This window comes from Tamandua tetradactyla, chromosome 13, assembly GCF_023851605.1.
Source record: "Tamandua tetradactyla isolate mTamTet1 chromosome 13, mTamTet1.pri, whole genome shotgun sequence".
NCBI lineage: Eukaryota > Metazoa > Chordata > Mammalia > Pilosa > Myrmecophagidae > Tamandua > Tamandua tetradactyla.
The window spans coordinates 58,680,247-58,695,747 of record NC_135339.1 but is presented as its reverse complement, the minus strand read 5'-3'; the positions used below and the strand labels follow the sequence as shown (position 1 = coordinate 58,695,747).

General features: G+C 52.3%; 1 protein-coding gene across 2 annotated transcripts in view; it reads left to right on the top strand.

The window, feature by feature from the left end:
* The window catches only part of RRP12 (ribosomal RNA processing 12 homolog), a 35,658-nt gene that overhangs the window by 14,524 nt on the left and 5,633 nt on the right, over positions 1–15,501 (top strand). For both annotated transcript variants that reach the window (XM_077125632.1, XM_077125633.1), the window contains 19 exons: positions 1,803–1,914; positions 2,073–2,170; positions 3,462–3,576; positions 4,820–4,962; positions 5,179–5,300; positions 7,516–7,580; positions 7,673–7,835; positions 8,268–8,422; positions 8,676–8,743; positions 9,276–9,369; positions 10,238–10,396; positions 10,512–10,592; positions 10,739–10,844; positions 11,070–11,177; positions 11,730–11,887; positions 13,276–13,367; positions 13,534–13,695; positions 13,815–13,990; positions 14,217–14,339. In XM_077125632.1, coding sequence (XP_076981747.1) covers positions 1,803–1,914; positions 2,073–2,170; positions 3,462–3,576; positions 4,820–4,962; positions 5,179–5,300; positions 7,516–7,580; positions 7,673–7,835; positions 8,268–8,422; positions 8,676–8,743; positions 9,276–9,369; positions 10,238–10,396; positions 10,512–10,592; positions 10,739–10,844; positions 11,070–11,177; positions 11,730–11,887; positions 13,276–13,367; positions 13,534–13,695; positions 13,815–13,990; positions 14,217–14,339 — 2,300 coding nt within the window. The remainder of the gene's footprint in view (positions 1–1,802; positions 1,915–2,072; positions 2,171–3,461; positions 3,577–4,819; positions 4,963–5,178; positions 5,301–7,515; positions 7,581–7,672; positions 7,836–8,267; positions 8,423–8,675; positions 8,744–9,275; positions 9,370–10,237; positions 10,397–10,511; positions 10,593–10,738; positions 10,845–11,069; positions 11,178–11,729; positions 11,888–13,275; positions 13,368–13,533; positions 13,696–13,814; positions 13,991–14,216; positions 14,340–15,501) is intronic.

Here is a 15,501-nt window from a genome sequence, read left to right as displayed (position 1 = left end):
CTGGGGTGATTCCTTTCTGCCTCTCCAGAGGCCTGGGCTGAGCCGTGAGTGCTAAGATAAGGAATGCTGAGCTGCTTGGGCTGTGCTATGTTAATGCTGTCTCATTTAAGCACCAGCCAATTAAGTCAAACATCATTCATTGCAGCAGGCACGCCTCCTAGCCAACTGCAGATGTAATGTGCAATAGATGAGGTTCAGTACCATTGGCTCATGTCCACAGCAACAGAACTAGGTACCTTCACCTGGCCAAGTTGACGCCTGAATCTAACTACCACAAAGAGTATGGTATATTCTAGTGGGATTCCTGCCAGAGCATTCACCAGGTAGTAGTGAGACACCAAGGTTAGGGCCTAAGTTCAGTCTGATCCCTGTCACTCCCTGGCCGTATTAGCCTGTGCAGTTGCTTTCCTTCATCAGAATGTATCATCTCCTTCCTGCTGCTTCACCCCACCCCACTGTACACCTGAGTAAAAGGGTCCCTCCTCTGGGTTTCCTAATTCCATGAACCTAGTTTCTGTCATAGCTTCGCAGTTGGGACTTGGTCACTTAATAGTAGCTACTTAATAATTCCACTTTTCTGGAATAAGGCTGAGAAGGTTAAGATACAGACGTTAATTGCTGACTTGTACTGAGGCGTTTTGTCCAGAATGGGGGTCTCTGAGGCCCCAGTGGCTCCACCCTTCTGTGATTCTGAATTTTCCCTTCAGCTGAGGGCCCAGTTGGCCTGCTCTGAGGCTGGCACTGGCTAAGAGCTTTGCATCATTGCTTAATTTTAATAATCACAACCCTATGAGGAAGGTCTTAGCTCCATTTTGTAAACAGACTGAACTTGTGTGAGTTAACTTGTCATGCAGCCACTAAGGAGCAAAGCCAGGTCTCCAGGCCAGCCCTGTCAGGCCCATGTTCATTTCCCCTACACTGAGCCACCTTTCACCTGGCAGGGGGTGGGGTGAGGCAGAACATGCCCACTTCTCAGGATTTATCTGTCCGGCAGGAGCACTTCCACCAGCTTGTCATGGTGCATATCCCAGGGTGTTTGTTGTAGCACTATAGATAATGGCAGAAAATGCGAAACCACCTAAAAGTGCCACAGGAGGAGACTGGTGAACTGGATGTTGATCCCTCAAGCAGTGAAATGCTCCGTAGACATTCAAAATAATTGAAGTAGATGTGCACATGGTGCCATGGAAAACCCTCCAAGATACAGTCAGAAAAGGCAGGGGCACAGCAGCCTGTATGAGGCACCTTCAAACTGCCAGGGTGTGACTCTAGCCCCTGCCATAGTGCCTGGGTGATTCTTGGACAAGTTACTTAACTTCTCTGTGCCTCAGTTTCGTCATCTATGAAATGAGGATTGTATAATCGGACTTAAGTTGGTTGGTACAGGGTTTAAATGACTGAATGTATTGTGCTGTTGTATCAGTGCCAGTGCTTGGCATGTGAAAAGGGCTATAGAAATGTTAGCTACTGTTATTATTTTATGTTTGTAAATGTATAAAAACTGCTGGAAGGATATCTGAGAAACTTAAAATTGATTTCCCCTTGGAACTGGGTCTTAGAGTCAGTCTGAGAGAAGGCGTGATAAGGAAGGTGAGCTCTTGGTTTTATTCTGAGTGTGGATCCTGTACCACAGGTAGTTATTATTTAAACAACAGAACTTGCTTTTAATCACCCATAGGAAGGGCCCAGTACACCCTGTCTGTCAATTGTGTTTGGACCTGGATCATCTGAGTGCTGAGCTTTGCTTACCTGGGTCCCCGAGGCCCAGGGCCGGGCCACAAAGAATCCTTTTGTATTGACAGGTTGCAGCGGGACCTAGGGCTGGGCCACCTCCCTCGCTTTTTTGGAACTGCGATGACCTGCCTCCTTTCCCCCCACTCGCAGGTGGTGACTGCTGCCACCCAGAGCCTCAAGGTAGTGCCTGCTAGCTGCCCACTCTCGCCCAGAGCTGGAGCCTGGTGAGGAGGCTCTCAGGGTGGGAAAGGGCCTCCCTAGAAGAAGCTTTGGGTAGTGGTTGCCTGGGAGGGAGAGGGTTGCCAGGAGTCCAGACAGTCCGTGGCCTCTCTCTGCAGGAGATCTTAAAGGAATGTGTCACTCCCCACATGGCTGACATCCACTCCGTGACCTCCTTGGCCCCAGGGCCTGCCCTGTACATCACCAAAATGTTCAGGTGAGAACATGGTATATGCGTTAGTAAGGGGTGAGCTGCATTTCAGGGAAAGTTTATAATGATGAGTATTCACGTATCACAGTGGGCCTTGCACAGAGTGCAGGCCATGATGGAATTTGGGGCTGTGTTTATTCATGGACTCCTCTTAGAGCAGCCTCTGTTGGCATGAGATCACAAGCTCAAGTCATTGGGGGCAGGTTTCTCTATACCTCGGTGTCTTCATCAGTGAAAAGTGATTGACAGGGAAGAGCAGATTAACCGAGGTCATACAGGTCTCAGAACAGTGCCTGGCCCATAGCAAAGTGTTTAATTAAGTGTAAGCTATTATTACTGCTACTGGTAGTTCTTATGCTTCTAGGAGATGGTTAGTAGCCCCGTTTTACAGATGGAGGAGGTGAGGCTCACCCACCTAGTAAGTGGCAGCCTGTCTGCAGAGTTCCCTTACCTGCTCACCATGCTGCCCTCCACACCTGCAAGAGAAGCCATTCACAGATGAGGTTATTACTTACCTTCACCCTCCTGGCAGGGCAGTGAGAACTTGCAGAGCACCAAGCACCCTGAGTATCCCTAGGTGTCCTGGATCTGGATCTGTCTGCTCAGCTCCAAGGTGTGGTGCTTTGGTTACTGTCCCTCGGGAGCAAGTAGGCCTGTTTCTTATGGTTGGATCTGGGACACAGTTTTAGGAATACTCAAGGGCTGGAACTTCCACCACTCCCAGCTTCACCCTTTTCTCCAGACTGACCCCTGTTGGGTATTCTTGCCTTAAACCTCCAGAGAACTAGGCATCTTTAGTGGATGGAGAGTCGAGGGATATCCAAGTTAGAAGGGGCTAGAGGCTGGGCTGGCCCCCTCGCTGCTATAGCTTTGCCCCTTCTGCCCAGATCACCCTGCTTCTATTTCATCCTTCCACCTTGGATCAAACCAAGAGAAAAAAAGGACAGCAAACGAAACGGGCTTTGGAGGCTCAGTTTGGCCACTAGCAGAGTGACCCTGGCAGGTCACTTAATCTCTCTAAGCCTCAGTTTCCCTATGTGAAGATGAAACAAATACTCCATTTCACAGGTCTGTTTTTTGTTTTTTGTTTTTTGAGGGCTAGAAATTACATGAATTAAACTAGCATTGTGTCCAGAGTAGTATGGATGCATCCTAAGTGTTAGCGCTTCCCTTTGCCTTTCCTGGAGCCCACCCGCACTAGCCTGCGAGGGCCTGTTGCTCATTGTGCCAACAGACTCTCCTGGCCACGGCCCAGGCTGGGCATGAGCATGGCACTGATTGCCTGTTCCCTTGGCAGGGCCGTGGAGGAGGGCTTGACATACAAATTCCATGCAGCGTGGAGCTCCGTGCTGCAACTCCTGTGTGTCTTCTTCGAGGCCTGTGGGAGGCAGGCCCACCCTGTGATGAAGAAGGTGAGTTGGGGAGGAGGCAGTGCTTGGGCTGTGTGTGGAGTTCTGGACCCCCCTGCCACTGGAAGCTCATGGGGTGGAGGGGTGTGTGTGCCTGTTATCTCTGCACTCTACCCCACCCCCTGGCAGTGCCCACAGCAGGCATGTGGGAATGTGCACCCAGGTGACTTGGTCAGCTTAGGAGGAACAGGAAGGGGTGGGGAGGTCAGGACTCCTGCTCTCTTGTCCTGGCTGAAATTGATCTTTTTGAAGCTTAGGGAACCAGTATGATTCCTCCCCTCCCTACTCCTATGTCTTTTTTTATTTTTAGTTCTTCTGTTCTCTATGAAGAGCATTGGTGCTTTATGTATTTATTTATTTTTTGTATGCTGTATGGTGGGGATCACGTTTCATTCTTTTTCCATGTGACTGTTCCGTTTTGCAGCACTATTTGTTGAATTTCTTATTTCGGGGGGCGGGGGGAAAGTCCACGGGCTGGGAATCGAACCCAGGTCTCCTGCATGGTAGGCAAGAATTTACCACTGAACTACCCTAGCACCCCACGTTGATACTTTTAAGCAGCCATAGATCCCACAGAGGTCACTGCAGTGCAGAGCAAACCATTTAGGGCTCAGGGATTCTGAGCCAAGTCTAGATCAGCTCTGGGCGGGGGGGTGGGGCCTGAGGACAGTTGCAAACCCCCACATCAGCAGTTGGAACAGCCCCTGGGCTCGTATGGCCTTCCTCACCAACTCCTTTTGCTGGTAGGAGGAAAAGGGTGACCCTGGCAGGACAGGGCCTCTCTTGAGATGCCTGGCTCTGGCTGTCATATGTGAGTGGCAAACAAAGCTTCCTGTAAGAGGCCAGGCCTTATAGGGAGTGGGGCTGCAGGGGTCGGAGCAGATGATGAACAGAGAGTTCAGCTCTGGCTGGAGGAGCAGCTGCTAATTTGTCAGCATGCAGGAATAGGGGCCCTTTGTTGCCTTTGCCAGACCTTCGTATTAAACTAGAAATCTACATTTGTATATATGTATATTATCTCCTAATTTTTACATCTTGTTAATGAATAAAGAATTTTAAATCCTGGGAGTTAGAGGAGGGGGCCGGACCCATCAGTGGGTTAAATTTGGTTATCAGCTGTGGCCTGGGCCTGGTGACGCTGGGAACTCGACCCGTGAGCCACACTCAGCCTTTGAGACATTGGCCCCGACTCCGCCGCAGTCCTCCCCCGCGAAGGTCTTGCTGTGTGTTCTCTCGTCCACTCCAGTGCCTACAGTCCCTGTGTGACCTGCGCCTCTCCCCCCACTTCCCCCACACGGCAGCACTGGACCAGGCGGTGGGGGCTGCTGTGGCCAGCATGGGACCCGAAGTGCTGTTACAGGCTGTGCCTTTGGAAATTGATGGCTCTGAGTAAGTGTGACCTGAGTTGGCTTCCACACAAGCCCCAGCAGTCAGACCTGCTCTGTCCCAGGAAAGGGTGTCCGCTCTTTCGGGCTGAGTCTTCATGTGCAGGCCAGGGACCAGCAGGAGAGGCCAGAGCAGGGACCTGCTCTTCAGCTCAGCAGGGAATGCCGGCCTCCAGGCTGTCAGTTCATCCTCCCTGGGTCCTTTCCTCCTTCTGCCTAGAGAGACTCTGGATTTCCCTCGAAGCTGGCTGCTGCCTGTCATCAGGGATCACGTCCAGGAAACGCGACTTGGTTTCTTTACCACCTACTTCTTGCCCCTGGCTACCACCCTGAAGAGCAAAGGTGAGGAGCCCTTAACTGCATGCTTCTCAGGGCCACCGCAGTCTTGGGGCCTTAGCTAGGAGGAGCTGGGAGAGGCCCCGAGTGCAGTACCTTCCCACTGTCAGGCCCTCGGGCAGCATGTCCCTGCCTAGCAGCTGGCCAGTGCCCGGTGCTTCCTTAGTGGGGCTCTGAGGCATGACAGGCATTTCATATCTTACAGAACCTGCTCGTTGTCATGCAGACGTTGGCCCCACCCACATGGGGCCTTGGTCCCTTGAGCCTTGTTCTTACCCCCTTGGGTCACAAGGAACAAGTCTGTCCCTCTGCTTGAGAACCCTTGGGATAGGTTCTTTAAAATTGACAGTATATTTGTTTTGGTTTGTCTGTGCGTTTACTCATATGGCCTATGTATGGGTTACTTTACAACAATAATGGGAATTTTTAAATGTTTTAACATGGTTATTACCTCCCTGAGATGTCCCTTTTTCAGGCTGAAAGTCCTCACTCCTTCCCACTCTCCTCTTAAGGCATGGTTTGTTTCCCCTCATAATCTTGGTCTTCCTTCCCCCCATCCTCTAGTTTACTTATATCCTATGTTAATTAGGCTCACACCTGCACGAGGGACAGGCAGAGGGACTGGGTCACGTTTCTTAGCCAGGTGATGGCTCCAGGAGCCCTTGGTCTCATTAGATTTTGAGGGTCTAGGGGAGGGGTGGGTAAACTACAATATGCAGGCCATATTCTACACACCGCCTGTTTGGTAACTAAAGTTTTATTGGATGTTACGTTATTTTGACATATTCTCCATGGCTGCTTTCACAGTGCTTTTCAGCTTTTTTCAGAGTCATTGCAACAGAAGCCTTATGACCTGCAAAACTAAAACACTGGCCCTTTGCAGGAAAAGTTTGCCAGCCCGTGATCTAGGGCAGGGGTGGGTGGGGAAGATTTTGCGCTCTAGGGGACATTTGATAATGCCTGGGAACAGTTTTGGTTATCACAGTTGGAATGGGCTGTGCCGCTGGCGTCTCGTCAGTGGTGGCTAAGAGTTTACTGAATGTTGTCCTGCAGTACGCAGGACGGCCCCCCCAGCACGCATCTGGCCCAGAATGTCAGAAGTGCAAGGATAAGAAACGCTGCTGCTCTAAAGCAGAGTTTCTTGATTTCAAATGTTATTTTGCAGAATGTACAGGAAGCATTTGAAGAAGAAAGTAAAAACTACTCAATACCCCCATCCAGAGATAAATCGTAACCTATTTGCTTCTCAATTTTCTTGTGTGTAAAAGTAGTATTATATTTTTACCAAATAGGAATTACACTTTATGTACCAAATTGAAGTTACTCTATATATGTCAGAAAATTTTTTCTCTGCAATTTAAGAAAAAAGACATCAAAGCAAATACAGATGAGCCCCTCCTGGGATGTTAGCAATACCCATATGCATTGGCAGTGGTTTTCAGTTTGAGATATTACATATAGGCATTGGTCCTAAGGAAATAATTGGACATATGCCCATCGATTTATATATATGCAAGGATGTCTGTAGCAGCATGGTTTACAGTAGCAAAAAATCCAAGACAACCTACCTGTCCCCACTAGAGTGCCAGTTAAGTTAGTTGAGGTCAAGTCCTGCCATGGGATCCAATGTAGTTGTTGTAAAGAAAGACCGTTCGTAGAAATGGAAGTGTTTTAGTAGCTGGTAAAGAGCACAGGTGTCAGGGTCTTACAGCCTGGATTCAGATCCTAGCTCAGCTACCCACAGGGCACTGGCTGACGTGATTTAACACCGTGGGGCTGCACCTCAGCTGTGAAACAAAGACAGCCATGGAGATGCTGTAGGGGCTGAACAGAATGGTGCCCGTGGAGTTCACAGGTCACAGCCCGGCAGGCAGACGCTGCTCAGTAAATGCTACCAACTTCTATTTATTGTCAAGTGAAGCAGGGTTACAGAACAAAAGGTATATAGTGCAGTTCTGTTTATGCTTTAAGAACACATACATGTATTTAAAGAGGTATGTTTTCTTCTGACAATCCCTGCAGGAGTAAGATTACGGAAAGATACCTGCTTTCTGTTTTATGTAGGTCTGTTTTAGTTTTTTATAATGCACAAGTGTTATGTTTTAGTTTATGGGGAAAATACCCATAATGCCACCCTCATCATTGGTCTTTAAGTTTGGGTAAAATGATGCCCACTGACCAGCAGGTACCCAGGGTCACTTGTGTCCTTATTTCACTCCAGCAATGGTCCTGGCCCAGGCAGACAGCATGGTGGAGTCCAAGATATACGACACTCTCCAGTGGCAGGTGAGGGGCCATCAGGGGCAGGAGCCTGGGCTGGGTGACAGAGGCCCAGGACTGCACCTGTCACTTTCCCCTTGACATCACCTCCCTCCCAGATCTGGACCCTCCTGCCTGGGTTCTGCACGAGGCCCACAGATGTGGCCACCTCCTTCAAAGGGCTGGCACGGACGCTGGGCACAGCCATCAGTGAGCGCCCGGACCTGAGGGTTACAGTGTGCCAGGCCCTGCGCACCCTCATCACCAAGGGTTGTGAGGCAGGTATGTGTGGGCTCTGGGCAGGGGGCAGCTGAGTGACACAGTACCCCTGCCCCAGTCTCCTGGCCAGAGCCACAGAAGCAGCTCTTAAGTTAATCCTTTGCAAGGACCTGGGGCTTCTTTGTATGGTAGGGACCTGAGGAGTTAGTAAGGAGCGGAAAACTGCCCCTTCTCACTCTTGATTCCCAACTGCTGTGAATTTGTTCAGTCAGTGCCAGAGGCACTGTGTGGCTGTTGCTGTGCTGGCCTCCGGGACAGGAGCCATGGAGGAGCAGCGCCTGTGTCCTGGTCTCGGCCTCTCCTGTCACATGGAAGCCCCAAACCCATGTATTCAGGTCCTGCCACAGAGTGCCCCAAAAGATGCCTCCAGGCTGCAGCCCCAGAGGCTGTTGAGGCGGGTCATCCCTTTCATGCAAGCTTTGGTTCTCCCACCAGAGGCCGACCGGGCCGAAGTGAGCCGCTTTGCCAAGAACTTTCTGCCAATTCTCTTCAATCTTTATGGGCAGCCCACTGCAACCGGGGACTCCCCAGCCCCTCGCCGGGCTGTGTTGGAAACCATCAAAACTTACCTCACCATTACTGAGCCTCAGGTGAAATGGGAAATGGAGGAGGAGGAGGGGTGCCCTCAGGTGGGTGGCGTGTGGGAGAGGCTGAGAGAGAAGGGCCCAGACTGTTAGTGTTCTTCACTCAGCCCACCAAGGCTCATTCGCGTTTCTCCCCCTGGAGAACATGGGGTCAGGTACCATGGGGCCGTGAGGGTGAGGCAGCAACTTCAGGGCATGCTGTTGCTGCTCTGTTTCTCTCCTCCCTAACAACTCCTCCTTCTCTCCTCGGGACTGCCAGCTGGTGAACAGTTTCCTAGAGAAAGCCAGTGAGAAGGTTCTCGACCCCACCAGCTCTGATTTCACCAGGTAACATGCTCAGGGCTTCCTCACTTGAGCTGGAGAAGCCCATGGGGCTGGGGATGTGCTGGCCAAAGCCCTGTGACTTCTGTCTGGAAATATTTGGGGAAGTCCTGAGATATTGGGTGTTCCAGCTCCACCACAATGCCTGACTGGTTCCTTTCTCCTGGAGAGGCATTTTACCTGTTGGGAAGAAGAAGGACCCTGGAGACACACTGTGTGTGGGTTCAGATCCCAGCTTTATCACTCACATAACTGTGTGACCTTGGGCAAGTTACCCACTCTGTGCCTCTGTATCCTCATCTATAAAATGGACATGATAGCAGTACCTGGCTCACCGCTTACTGTGAGGATTGAAAACACCTGGCCCATTGTGCGTGCTCAATTAGGCGCTAGCTGTGTATTGTTCACCAGCTACTTAGAGGCTTCTGTCCTCCCTGGTTTCTTCCACCACCCCAGTACCGAGTAGACTGAAGAACACTGACCACCTGGGCCTTTCTCCAGACCCCCAACCCCTCCTTGGTCTTCTGCCCCTGAGCAGATTGTCTGTCCTGGACCTGATCGTGGCCTTGGCACCTCATGCTGATGAAGCTGCCATCAGTAAGCTGTACTCCACCATCCGGCCCTACCTAGAGGTGAGCTGTGGACGGCAGACCCCTGCAGGCGCTCACTTTGGGGAAGTGGGGTCCCTGGGAATGTGGGACATCTTGTGTCCATCACCTGCTGCTACCCCTGATCAGGTCCTTGTATGCTTTCTCTTGTGGTGGCTTCCCCATGTCCCCATCCAGCCATCACTCACGTAGGTACCAAAGTACCTGAACTGCTCAGGTGTCTCTTATGCCCCTTTGCCTGGCTCGCTCCCCAGGCCCATCCCAAACCCATCTCAGTATCCCCCCACTTCCAACATCTCTCCAGGCTTATTAAGCTGCTTTTAAGGGTCCCAGATAGAACAGACTTCTTCGGTGCCTTTGCCTCACCTGGGCTCTTTACTGTAACGCGTGCCCCTGCCCACCGAGGCTAATGCCATGTCAAACTCGGCTCAGCAGCTACCCCCTGCAAGCTCCACCATAGTGACATTTTAATAAGAAGTTATCAAATGGCGTGAAAGTGCTGGGGGGGAGATCATGCAGGTGGATTGAAGTCCAGGTAGGTGTCCTGGGGCAGAGTAACAGAGCCACACTGAAATAACAAGGAGTCAGGTACACGGAGAAAGTAGAGTGCTCCAGCTGGAAAGATCTGCAGGAACCAAGAGCTGTGCTGGGGTCACTCCTGCCATATCCCCAGTACCTGGCACGGAAGTAAATCTCTTGTTGTCCATGTTTTACTGGTCTCGTCAGACCTCGTGAGCCCCAGAAGGGCAGACTAGCCTCTGCATCCCCTCCAGTGCTGGTCCCAGTTAACGGCGGATGCTCTGTGACTGCTGCTCTGTGGGAGTGTGGTGGAACCCCAGTTCCGCCTCCTCCCTCCTCCCACCCCTCTCCGTCTGCCGTGCTCCCCTCCCAGAGCAAGGAGCACGGGGTGCAGAAGAAGGCCTACCGCGTGCTGGAGGAGGTGTGCGCCAGCCCTCAGGGCCCCGGGGCCCACTTCGTGCAGAGCCACCTGGACGACTTGAAGAGGACCCTGCTGGACTCGCTGCGAGGCACCTCCTCCCCTGCCAAGCGGGTGAAGGCCCCACCCGAGGGGGAGGGTGACCCCGGGAGAGGCGCAGCCGTGGAGGCCCCTTGGGCCTGTGGGGGGATTGACGTTGGGGGCCCTGACTGTCGTCCCCCGCCCGCAGCCCCGCCTCAAGTGCCTGGCGCACGTGGTGAGGAGGCTCTCGGCTGAGCACGAGGACTTCATTGCCGCCCTTGTGCCGGAGGTGAGGGCGGGACTGGGGGCTCTTCCCTGGAGGGTGGCTCCAGAGGGCGTCAGGATGGAGGGAGGGCGGTGCTGGGGGTGCATGGTGGGCCCAGTTTGCCTCCCAGGGAGGCCCGAGAGCTCATCGGATGGGGCTTTCTGGGCCAGGTCATCCTGTGCACCAAGGAGGTGTCGGTGGGGGCCCGGAAGAGCGCCTTTGCCCTGCTGGGGGAGATGGGCCATGCTTTCCTTCGCTTTGGTCCAAACCAGGAAGGTGAGGCCCGGGTGTTGTGGGATGGGGGGGTGGGCAGGGAAGGGATGCTCTGCCCCCAGCCTGGGGGGGGGGGAGGGAGGGTTGTTCCCCACAGCCACTGATCAAAGAGAAAAGAGGGGGCCAGCTCCTGGGTTCTGGACCTGAGCAGGTATCACTCTCTGGCCCAAAATCCCCCTCCCTGGGGTCTTGGTCCTGGTGTGATCTGCCTGGTCCCTGCCCTCCCAGATGCCCTGCAGCGCTACCTCATCCTCATCTACCCTGGCCTCGTGGGTCCCGTGAGCATGGTCAGCTGCAGCATCCTGGCCCTGACCCACCTCCTTTTCCAGTTTAAAGGTAAATGCTTACCTCCTCGAAGGCCTGGAAAATCCACAGCATGGGAAAATGCCTGGCAATTAGGTCAGAGTGGCAGCCGTGGGGGAAGCCCACGGGGGCAGGAAGAGCCCAAACAAACCCAGCCTCCTGCCTCTCATGGTCCTTCCTTGGCACCTCTCTTTCTACCCCTCCTCAAGCCTGCCCACGGAACAGCCACATGACCTAGCCACTCTGGGTCTCAAATCAGTTGCCAGTTAGGAACACAGACTCTGTGGTCAGATGCTGGGTTTTAGTCCTGGTTCTCTTACTGACATGTAGGATGGTGAACAAGTTCTTAACCTGTAAGAACTTCAGTTTCTTACCTCTCAAACGGGGGATGGAGTAGCACCTTCATCATAGGGGAGTTAGAGAAGAAGGAGCTCTACTCCACAGAGAGTGATTAACTGGGTCAGGCATGAGGAAATTCCCCCAAGTGTTAGCTCCCACTATTTTCACCTGCCAGGGGCAGGTGGCAGCTGCTGCTTCCATGCGTGGGGTGTTGGCTGTCTGACACTGAGCTCCTCACCCCCACAGGTCTGATGGGGACCAGTACAGTGGAGCAGCTGCTGGTGAACGTGTGCCTGCTCCTGGCCTCCCGCACCCGCGATGTGGTCAAGTCTGCACTGGGCTTCATCAAGGTGGCACTGGTGGTCATGGACGTGGTGCACCTGGCCAAGCACGTGCAGCTGGTGGTGAGTGCCCCTCCCCTTAGGATGGGAGTGGGGTTGTAAGCAGGCCTCCAAGCTCCACATACAATTTTGTGCAACAGTAGGTCATGCAGAAGCCCTGGAATGGGATGAGCAGGGGTATGCCACCCTGGTGTATGCAAGGAGAGGTGCAGTGCCCAGGCTGCCCCTCTTCACCCACCACAGCCCCTCCAGGGAACCAGGGTCTCTGCAGAGCAATAGCCAAATGAGCAGGGCTACCCCTGATACAGAGAGGGAAACTGAGGCTCCCCAGAGACCCAGGATTTCCCGAGGTCACGGTGCTGGTCACCAGCAGTACTGGGGCCAGAACCCATGGCTCAGAACTCTGGGCTCTCCATCTGCAGGGCCCTCATCTTGCTTTTTTCCCCTCAACATTCATTTGAACCTTCCTGTGGTTCTCAGCAAATCCTCTGGATACCCCCTGCAAGGGCTGCAGAAAGTCTGAAGAGTTCTTTGGAATTGGGTGCATGGCTCCACCAGCCTAAGTGGAGCATAACCCAGCAGGACATACGGCTTGGGACAAACTAGGCCTAATAATCCAAACCCTCTGTGTACCACACTTGTTGCCTCAGCTTCCTAATTCCAGCTGGGCTGAGCCACATCTGACCTCTGGGTCCCTTTTGGTGTCTGGCTGTGGGTCAAGGCAGGAAGGGACAGATGTGAGTTAGGGTGTCCTGCCCCTGCCCTCCAGAGCCTACAGAGAAAGGTAGAGCAACCCAAGCAGTGACCTGCAACAGGGGCATTAGGATTTATAAAATCCCTTCAGAGGATCAGTCTGATCCCTTAGGATGGTGGTCCCTGTCCCTCCAATACCATTGAGAGACTCTTCAGATAGTAAGAGCTGCTACAAATGGGTAAAGCTTGAAAATAGTCAAGCCAGAGAATAACACAGTGCAATGGAAGTGAGGAGTATAGAACTGAGAAAGATAAACTGTAGGGGAAAGTGTGGGCAGGGATTTAGATAGACCTGGACTAGACTCCTACCTCTGCTACTGAAGCCGTTTAGCAGCCCCTTAACTCTCTGACTCTCAGTTTCCTCATCTGTAAATTGTGGATAATAATAGCATCTACCTCATTGAGTTCTAAGGATTTATTGAGGTAATGCATGGGAAGTGCCAACCACTGTTCAACCATAATCTTGGTGGGGTAGTAGGGTAATCAGTACGGTGTCATGAAGGAGCGTTTGTGGGGGAAGAAGGGCTGCCCAGGTTGTGTGATTGGACCAGAGGTGGTCAGGAACAAGCCCACTCCGACCCTACCTCTTAGCCGGGCCTTGTCATCCTGTGCCCCTGATCTGGACAGTGCTGAAAGGGGTAGGCATGGTGGGAGGCAGTCCCCTACCCATTGTGCAGCCCTGGTGCTCTGTCTGGCAGATGGAAGCCATCGGGAAGCTTTCAGATGATATGCGGCGGCATTTCCGCATGAAACTTCGGAACCTGTTCACCAAGTTCATCCGCAAGTTTGGGTCTGTGGGCAGAATCAGGATGGGAGGGAGCAGGGGAGGGGTTGAGGGGCTTCAGATCCCAGGGACCAGGTGGGAGACAAGGTCCCTCTGCTGTGGCCTGGGAGGGCTTGCGCTGAACACCTGCTTCTGACCACTGCCCTCACCGGCCCTTCTTTGCTACCATCAGATTTGAGCTGGTGAAGGGGCTGCTGCCTGAGGAGTACCACAGGGTCCTGGTAAATATCCGGAAGGCCGAGGCCCGGGCCAAGAGGCAGCGTGCCCTGAAGCAGGCAGCTGGCGGGGAGGAAGAAGATGAAGAGGAGGACCCCACCCAGGGCAGAGGCGACAGGTGAAGGCCTTGGCAAGGCTCCTGAGACCTGGGCTCTTCCCACCAGGGCCCCACCAGGCGGCACCCTGCATCCCTGACACCTCGGCAGTGCCTCTGACCTGGGGCTTCTCTGTTCTCAGCATCGAGGAGATTTTGGCTGACTCAGAGGGCGAGGAGGACAATGTGGAGGAGGAAAGGAGCCAGGGAAAGGAGCGGCGGAAGCTGACCCGTCAGAGGAGCAGGGCGTGGCTGAAGGAAGGTGGAGGAGACGAGCCCCTCAACTTCCTGGACCCCAAGGTGGCCCAGCGAGTCCTTGGTAAGCAGCCGGCCATCACTTCTGAGGACAGGCTTGGTGCATGGTTTTTGGAGGAAGCGGGAGTTTGTGCTGGCCAGTGGACACTCCTCACTCACTGGGCATCGCTGTGGGCCAGAGCCTGGAGGGCACGTTCAGGGGCACAGACCAGGGCCCATTGGTTACGGCGAGGGGGGAGTGGGTCAGTGCTGGCCTTCCACCTCCTCACTGCTGAGCTCTGCCACCCCAGCCACGCAGCCGGGGCCCGGCCGGGGCAGGCGGAAGGACCACGGCTTCAAGGTGAGCGCCGATGGCCGGCTCATCATCCGGGAGGAGGAAGATGACAAGACGGAGGATGAGTCGGACACCAAAGGTGAGGCCACCTACCCATTCGGGAAACGCAGCTGCTTCTGGTCTGGGCCAGGGATGCCTTCGTCCATCCACTCACTCATTCATTCCTTCATTCGCTGGCCCTTGGTTGGGGAAGCAAAAGTGAAAACATACCAGGAACCTCTATCTTAAACTTTTTCAGTTCTCAAACTTTTTTTTTTTAAACTTTATTTTATTAATTAAAAAAAATTAACAAACAAAACATTTAGATATCATTCCATTCTACATATACAATCAGTAATCTTAATATCATCACATAGTTGCATATTCATCATTTCGTAGTACATTTGCATCGATTTAGAAAAAGAAATAAAAAGACAACAGACTTTGCATACCATACCACTTACCCCTCGCTTTCATTTACCACTAGCATTTCAAACTGAATTTATTTTAACATTTGTTCCCCCTATTATTTATTTTTATTCCATATGTTCTACTCTTCTGTTGATATAGTAGTTAAAAGGAGCATCAGACATAAGGTTTTCACATTCACAGAGTCTCATTGTGAAAGCTATATCATTGTTCAATCATCATCAAGAAACATGGCTACTGGAACACAGCACTACATTTTCAGGCAATTCCCTCCAGCTTCTCCACTACATCTTGAACAACAAGGTGATATCTACTTAATGCGTAAGAATAACCTCCAGGATAACCTCTCGACTCTGTTTGGAATCTCTCAGCCATTGACACTTTGTCTCATTTTACTCTTCCCCCTTTTGATAGAGAAGATTCTCTCAATCCCTTGATGTTAATTCTCAGCTTATTCTAGGGTTTTTCTCAGTCCCTTGATGCTGAGTCTCAGCTCATTCCAGGATCTCCATCCCACGTTGCCAGGGCGGTCCACACCCCTGGGAGTCATGTCCCACAGTTCTCAAACTTTTTTAACCATGTTAAGGAATCCTTCCGGCTGCCCAGCCATTCGTATAATACATTTATAATTCAAACAAAATCTTCACAAAACAGTGCTTTGCCCTTACCATGTTAGATTCACTCTTGTTATTCTCCCCCCAGACTTTTTTTTTTTAATGTAAACTTGGCTGAGGCCCTGAAGCTCATTTTAAAGGTAGAAAGAGCCAAACTCAGACCCTCCCCATTTTCCAGTTCCATTGTCTCTTGTTATCCAGGGGTTACCCGGTCATAAC